The sequence below is a fragment of the Eulemur rufifrons genome, chromosome 16 (assembly GCF_041146395.1).
Source record: "Eulemur rufifrons isolate Redbay chromosome 16, OSU_ERuf_1, whole genome shotgun sequence".
Taxonomy (NCBI): Eukaryota; Metazoa; Chordata; class Mammalia; order Primates; family Lemuridae; genus Eulemur; species Eulemur rufifrons.
This window is the reverse complement of record NC_090998.1, coordinates 73,441,267-73,449,229: the sequence shown is the minus strand read 5'-3', so window position 1 is coordinate 73,449,229 and position 7,963 is coordinate 73,441,267. Positions and strand designations below refer to the sequence as shown.

At 47.1% G+C, this 7,963-nt stretch overlaps 1 protein-coding gene across 1 annotated transcript in view; it reads left to right on the top strand.

Annotated features, from left to right (window-relative positions):
- Nucleotides 1-724: 724 nt before the first annotated feature.
- Nucleotides 725-7,963, top strand: part of TMCC3 (transmembrane and coiled-coil domain family 3) — a 268,149-nt gene continuing 260,910 nt past the window's right edge. Inside the window, exon 1 of the mRNA XM_069490485.1 lies at nucleotides 725-744. Coding sequence (XP_069346586.1) covers nucleotides 736-744 — 9 coding nt within the window. The 5' untranslated portion in view covers nucleotides 725-735. The remainder of the gene's footprint in view (nucleotides 745-7,963) is intronic.

Genomic DNA, 7,963 nt, shown 5'->3' with positions numbered 1-7,963 from the left:
ACTTGCAAAAGACAATTGGAGAATCTGAACAGTAGAAAGGGACATTAGCGGGCCTCCCTCGCATCCAGTGGGGAGAACAAAAGTACTTTTTTTCTTGATGATGTTCCTGAGTTCTATATATGTGAACCGTTTGGGGGACGGACACCCTTGCAGCTCTGACTTGGGCGGGGCAAAGGCAATAGATGTAACCTAAACATTTGTACCCCGGTAATACTCTGAAATTTAAAAAAAAAAAAGTACTTTTAAGGGGGTGAGAATTCCCACCTCAGCTCTCCGCCAATCCCCTCCTGCTCTTTAAACTTGGCTCCCGGCAGTGTGGGACCCAGCGTCCAGCTCTAACCTTTTCGGCTCAGCGCTGGGGGCCTCAGGCAGGCACCGGGGACCTGGTCCGCCCTGGGTCAGGCGGGAACTCGAGCAGCAGGAGGAGAGGGCGAAGCGGCCCGAGAAGGCGGGCCCGCCGGGACGCGGGGGGAAGGGCCCCAGGCCGGGGGTCCGCGAACTCTGCACGTCCCGGACTGGCCCCGAGCCGCACCCGCAGCCCCGGCAGGCCCTGGGGACCCCGCGGCCCGCGCACCCCCGCCCCGCCCGCCTGCCGGCTCAGCGGCCGCGGCGCACGCGTGTGCGGGCGGGGGCGGTGCGGAGCTCCGGGCCGGCTGAGCGCCGCCGTCCGCCCTGCCCGTCTCGCGCCCGTCTCGCGCCTGCGTCGCCAAGCGCGGCCCGGACGGCCCCGGCACCATGCGGAGGGTGAGTGCGCCGTCGCCCTGAGGCGCTAGGGGCGCGTGGAGAGTGCGGGCCGGCGGGAGAGGCTTGTCCGGGAGGCGGGCGGGAAGGGCGAAGGCTAGACGGGGCCGCACGTCGGCGGGAGCGGGGCACCCCTGGGACGGCGCGGGAGGGGCAGGGACGCCGTGGGGGGCTCTCCCCGCGGCAGCGCCGACACGTCGGGGCCCGCTGCCCGCGCCTGCGCCACCCGGGGGGCTACTCCCGGCGCTCCCGCCTCCGGCTTCTGGCGGACCCCTCTCCCCCGTGCCCCTGACGCCCGCTTTGCTCATTTCCCGGCTCAGTCCTCGGGAGCCTCGTAAACTTTGCCGGGCGTCAGTTGGGCTCCCTCGGCGCACACCCCAAAGCGGGGCGAAGGGCAGGGGCAAGCCCCAGGTCGGGGTCGGGTGGGCGACAGGCGGGGCGTGCGTGTGGGTCGGGGTGGTGGTGCGCTCTCCTCGCCTACGGCGGTTGAAGACGCGGGTCTCCCGCGGCCCGGGGAGTCGCCCGCCGCCCGCCGACGGGAATGGCGCGAAGTTCCCGGGGCCCGCTCCCCGCGCGCGGCTCTGGCTGGGGGCGCCCTCGGGTGCTGCTGCTGCTGCTGCTGCTGCTTTACCGGCAGGTGTCAGGGGCCCTGCGCTCAAGCCGGAGCTCTCAGTGGGAAAACGAAAAACAAACAGGCTCAACTGTATGGTTTATTTCACCTAAGGGACGGCCTGGGAGATCGGTGCTGCTTAATGTCAGCCTCAGAGAGCGCGCAGGCCCTAGTGCAGCTAGAGCTTACCTGTCTGGGGGGAGCTAATGTGCCCGAAGGCGTTGGTGACTTCGTAAGTTATCAGTCTTAGTGTGCCGTTTGGATTCTACCTCTGGGAATGGAGCCTGCTTTAATCAAATACAGGCTCTCGGCATTTAATAGTGTAGAAGGGTAGAGGTAGGGGAAACTTAAGGAAATCCTACTAGGTGCCCTCCACATTCCTCCTGACCTCCTGAGGCCAACCCTGATGACAGATTAGGCGCTCAGGAAAGGGTGGGTCGGTATTTTCTGAAGAGATAAGGCTGAGAAGAAATGGAAAAAACAGAATAAGACTCGTTCCCTCCAGCGCCCATGTATTTCTCTGCTTGGAATTCGGGGTTGGCTTGTTGTAAGGTAGGTTATGTGCCTATTGCTTTGGTCACCTGAGTGGCCCTTTCAGAGATTCTGCCTCTTAGCTGCTGGGTTGCTTCAAAGGGAACTCTGGCCTTTTTGCTGGTGGTGCCAGAATTAAGTCTTCCGTATATGTGTTGGGGAGGTGTAGGGTGTTTGGAGGGGTTGTTGAGCAAGTACGATTCGGCCCCAGCTGCTTCTAGTCCATCAGTGAGTTGACATGGAAATTTACCTGGCTTACCTTTGGAGCGAGTCCAGATTTGCTCAGGTGTTTCTGGTGAGAACAGGATTCCAGCCAAGCTGACCAGCTAGGTAGGCACACCTGGCATTGGTGGAGCAGGGGAAATGGAAACTGGTGGTGGTGGGGTTACTTGTTGGAACTCCAGATTCAGGGGTCAGCAAACTCCTTTTACCCTCAGTGCCATCAGGGTCATTAGGGAAAGCAGCTGGGATGGTATCTGTAGGTCTAAGGGTGTGTAAGGGGGAGGATCAAAGTAGGAGATGCAGGACGTTGACCACAGAGTATCTCAAAATGTGATTTGCCTACTGCCTGCCTTAGGATGAAAGAGATAGATGCTTGCTGGAAATGCAGATTCCTGGGCTCCACTTCAGACCCATTGAATCAGAACTCTGGGGCTGGAGCTCAGCAATCTGCATTTTGAACTCCACCACTCTCACTCCTGTAAGACATCTATTAAGCACCTATTATGTGTAGGTTCTGTTCTAAGCTTTAGGAGTATAGTGCGGAGCATGACAGCCAAGAGCCTTGTTCTCTTGGAGGCTGCATTCTTGTTGAGAAATTAGTAAAGTAGTAAACAAATATACAAATAATACAATTTTAGATAACGATGAGTACTGGGAAGAAAATAAAGCAGGATAATGTAATGGGGCATGGGTCGGAGAGGGAAGCCTTTGGGGCAATCAGGGAGGACATTTTTGAGGGGTTGACATTTGAACTATGAACTACGTGAGGAAAGGAAGTCAGCTATGTGAAGGTTCAGGGAAAGAGGGTTCCACATTAAGGAGCTTGGATGCAAACGCTTGGAGGCAGGAACGGAGGACACCAGGGCTGGAGTAGAGTGGAGTATGTAGGGAGCGGAGAGATAGGCAGGGGCCAAGCCTTACAGGGCCTTGTTGGCCATGGTAGGAAATTTGGATTTTAGCCTGAATGCATAGGGATGCTATTTAGAGGATTTTAAGAAGAGAAATAGAATGATGTAATTTGATTTGCATTTTTGAAGGTCACCTTGGCTGTGTAGAATGGATTATGGAATGTGGATGATAGTGGAAAAGGGAGACCACCTGTATGTGCAGGTGCTGGAGAGAGGTAGAGAGAGGATGTGTTTTGGAGATGGAGTCAACTGAGCTTGCTGATGTGAGAGTAAGGGAGAGATAGGAGTTCTCTTATGAACACCTAAGGTTGCTAATTGTTGTGGGGGGCAGTGTGTGTGTGTGTGTGTGTGTGTGTGAAGAAAAGATGGTGGTTGGGCCTTAGTTGTAGTAACCCAAAGATAATGAAAATAGCTAACGTTAAGTGAACATTTACTGTGTACCTAGTACTGTGAAACGTGTATTTAAAAGAATACTGTGAAATAGTAACTGCTGTTACCATTTTACAGGTGAGATAAGCTCAGAAAGGGTGAGTGTGTTGCTCTAGGCTGCTCAGCTGAGTGTTGGATCTGGGATTTGTATCCAGGTTTGCCAGTCTCCAAAGCCCTGGCTTATGCCATTACACTCTGCTGCCTACAGACCTTTTGTTCCTGTCCCAGACCATTTCTGGTTCTGGAGAAGCAGATAATTTGGCAGTCTGGCAGATGCGTGTGGCAACCCTTCAACTGTGGTATCAGTAACTGCAGAAAGAGAGCGAGCAGACACACTATTAGAATCAAAATTAATTACTTTCATTTGGTGTCCTTGAATGGAAGAGAAGGTACATAGGGAACGTTCAAAGTAGGAGCACAGAAGATGTCCAGTAATTGGGTTTCTCTGAAGAGAGATGCTATGGTCTGAATGTGTCTCCCCCACCCCCAAATTCATATGTTGAAATTTTAACTCCCAAGGTGATTATATTAAAGGATGAGGCCTTTGGGAGGTCATTAGGTCATGAAGGCAGAAGCCTCACGAATGGGATTAGTGCCCACATAAAGGAGGCCTCGGGGAGCTGCCTTGACCCCTCCACAATGTGAGGACACAGAATGACACCATCTATGAACCAGGAAGTGGACCCTCATCAGACACTGTATCTTCCTTGATCTTGGGCTTGATCTTGGGCTTGATCTAGGGCCTTGATCTTGGGCTTCCCAGCCTCCAGAACTGCGAGAGATGCATTTTTGTTGTTTAAAAGCTACCTAGTCTATGATATTTTGTTGTGACAACCTAAATGGACTAAAGCAAGAGGCTGACATGGTGTATTACCGGGCTGCCAAGTGCTTTGAACTTCCTGTCATGAGCACCGGAGAAACCGCATGGGGGAGTCTTCTTTTACCTCTTCACAAAACTAGTTAATGTTTTGTTCTTTCTTTATTTTTTCATTTCATACTGCATTTCAAAATTGTTCTTCATTTTAAATCCAAAATGAGCTCTTTCCTATGCAAAGCTAGGAGTTTCAGAGGATTGGTTGCTTTAAAAAATTATTTATGTTAGAAAGTGTTAGAAAGCAATTGTGGAAAAATAATTATAATAGTAGCTAGTATTTATTGATTGCTATCTTTGTGCCAGGCATCTACTGTCTCCCTTCATTTTCATAAGAACCTTTTAAGTTGAAAATTAATAGGTGGTGCATTTACACAATGTAAAATTCAAGCGATATAAAAAGGTTTACAGTGAAAATTATCCTTCCTATTCTGTTGCCCAGCCAGCTGGTTCCCTTCCCCAGAAGTAATTGATGTTAAATCCATTTCTGTGTCCTTACAGAAATAATCTATGTATATATAAGCAGTTATATATTCATACTTTTCCTTTTCTTTATTTACACACAAATGGTACATATGTGTACACTCTTCTCCATCTTGCCGTTTTCCCTTATACAATAAGATCAGTGTTTATAAATCTACCAGGTCTTTTTATAGATGTATATGGGAAACCTTTATGTGGGTATATAGGTGTACCTTGGAGATAGTGCAGGTTTGGTTCCAGACCACCACAATAAAGTAAATATCAAAATAAAGTGAATCACACAAATTTTTTAGTTTCCAGTGCCTATAAAAGTTATGTTTACAATACACTGTAGTCTGTTAAGTGTACAATTGCATTATGTCTATAAAATACTGTTGATGCCTTAATTAAAAACACTTTATTGCTAAAAAGTGCTAACAATCATCTGAGTTTTCAATGGGTTGTAATCTTTTTGCTTATGCAGGGTCTGCCTCAATGTTGATAGCTGCTGACTGATCAGGGTGGTGGTTGCTGGAGGTTGGGGTGGCTGTGGCAATTTCTTAAGACAGCAGTGAAGTTGGTTGTGTCAGTTAACTCCTCCTTCCACAAGAGATTTCTCTGTAGCATGCAATGCTGTTTGATAGCAGTTTACCCGCAGTAGAATTTCTTTTAAAATTGGAGTCAATCCTCTCAAACCCTGCCACTGCTTTATCAACTGAGTTTGTGTGAAATTCTAAATCCTTTGTTGTCATTTCAACAGTGTTCATGGCATCTTCACCAGGAGTAGATTCTATCTCAAGAAACCACTTTCTTTGCTCATCCATAAAAAACAACAACTCTTCCAGTCAAGTTTTATCAATGAGATTGTGGCAATTCAGTCACATTTTCTGACTCCACCTCTAATTCTGGTTCTCTTACTATTTCTAACACATCTGTAGTTACTTTGTCCCCTGACGTCTTGAATCCCTCAAAGTCATCCATGAGAGTTGGAATCAGCTTCTTCCAGCATCCTGTTATTGTTGATATTTTGACCTCCCATGAATCCCGAGTGTTCTTAATGGCATCTAGAATGGTAAATCCTTTCTAGGTTTTCAATTTACGTTGCCCAGATCCATCAGAGGAATCACTATTTATTTCAGCTGTAGCCTTACGAACTGTATGAGTATTTCTTAAAATAAGAACTGAAAGTTGAAATTACTCCTTGATCCATGGGCTGCAGAATGGATGTTGTGTTCACAGGCATGAAAACAACATTAATCTCCTTGTACATTTCCATCAGAGCTCTTGGGTGACTGAGTGTATTGTCAGTGAGCAGTAATATTTTGAAAGGAACCTTTTTTTCTGAGCAGTAGATCTCAACAAGGGGCTTAAAATGTTCAGTAAACCATGGTATAAACAGATGTGCTGTCATCCAGGCTTTGTTGGGCCATTTATAGAGCACAGGCAGACTCGATTTAGCATAATTCTTAAGGGCCCTGTGATTTTCAGAATGGCAAATTAGCATTGGCTTCAACTTACACCAGCTGCATTAGCTCCACAAGAGAGTCAGCCTGTCCTTTGAAGCTTTGAAGCCAGATATTGACTTCTTGTCTTTAACTGTGTAAGTCCTAGATGGCATCTTCTTCCAATAGAATGGTGTTTCATCTACATTGTAAATCTGTTGTTTAGATTAGCTACATCAATTATCTTATCAATTAGTTACATCTTCTGGATAACTTGCTGCTTCATCCTGCATTTTCATGTTATAGAGATGGTTTCTGTCCTTAAACCTCATGAACCGACCTCTGCCATCTTCAGATTTTTCTTCTGCAGCGTCTTCACCTCTCTCCTAACTCAGGAGAGAGTTGGGGCCTTGCTCTAGATCAGCAAGGGAATGTTGTAGTTGGTTTGATCTTCCAACTAGACCACTAAAGCATTCTCCATGTCAGCAATAAGGCTGTTTCTCTTTCTTATCATTCGTGTGTTCATTGGAGTAACACTTTTAATTTCCTTCAAGAACTTTTCCTTCGCATTTACAACTTGGCAAACTGTTTGGCACAGGATGGTTAGCTGTCAGGCTGTCTCAGCTTTTGACATGCCTTCCTTACTAAGCTTAATCATTTTTAGCTTTTGATTTAAAGTGATAGATGTACAAGTCTTCCTTTCACTTAAACACTAAGAGGCCATTGTAGGGTAATTTATTGGCCTAATTTCAATATTGTTGTGTCTCAGGGAATAGAGAGGCCCAAAGAAAGAGAGATAGAGGAACAGTCCTCGTTGGCAGAGGACTTAGAACACACATGACATTTATTAAGTTCACCATCTTATATGGGCATGGTTCATGTGCCCCAAAACAATTACAGTAGTATCATCAAAGATCACTGATCGCAAATCACTGTAACAGATGTAATAATGAAAAAGTTTGAAATATTGCAAGAATTACCAAAATGTGACCCAGAGACACGAAGTGAGCACATGCTATTGGAAAAATGGTGCAGGTAGACTTTCTGGACACAGGGTTGCCACAAACCTCCAATTAGTAAAAAAATGCAGTATCTGTGAAGTGTAGTAAAATGAGATATGCCTGTACTAGAATTGGTTGTTTCTGGTATTTTGGTCTTATCAACAGTGCTGCAGTGAATAATCTTATACATACATGGTTTTATATGTGTGCACGTGTATCTGTATGATAAATTACAGTGGAATTTCCGGATCAAGTGATATGAATACTTTTATTTTTGGTACGTAGAGCCTTATAGTGTAGGGGTTGGGGGCACAGACCTGTTGCCAGATTGCTCAGGGTGGAATCTTGGCTCTGCCATTTACAAGCTGTGCATGTAACTTAACCCTGCTTTGCCTTAGTTGCCTCATTTGCAAAATAGGTTAATAACGGTAGCTACCTCGTAGGATTATTATGAGGAGTATATCAGTTGGTTTGTGTCGCATAACAAATTACCCCAAAACGTAGTGGCTTAAAACAATAACCATTTTACTTAGCCCACAAGTCTGTGTGTTGGTGAGATGGCTCTTCATAGCTGGGCCGGGCCAGTGATCTCTGATGGATTCTCTCAGGCTTTCTGTTGTCTGTGTGGGTCACTAGCTGGACGGTGTGGGATGGCCTCATTCACATGTCTGGTGGTTGACAGATGTGTTGGTCTTCAGGGACCTCATTTGGGATGGCGTGTGATCTCTCATGCTCCAGGAGACTTG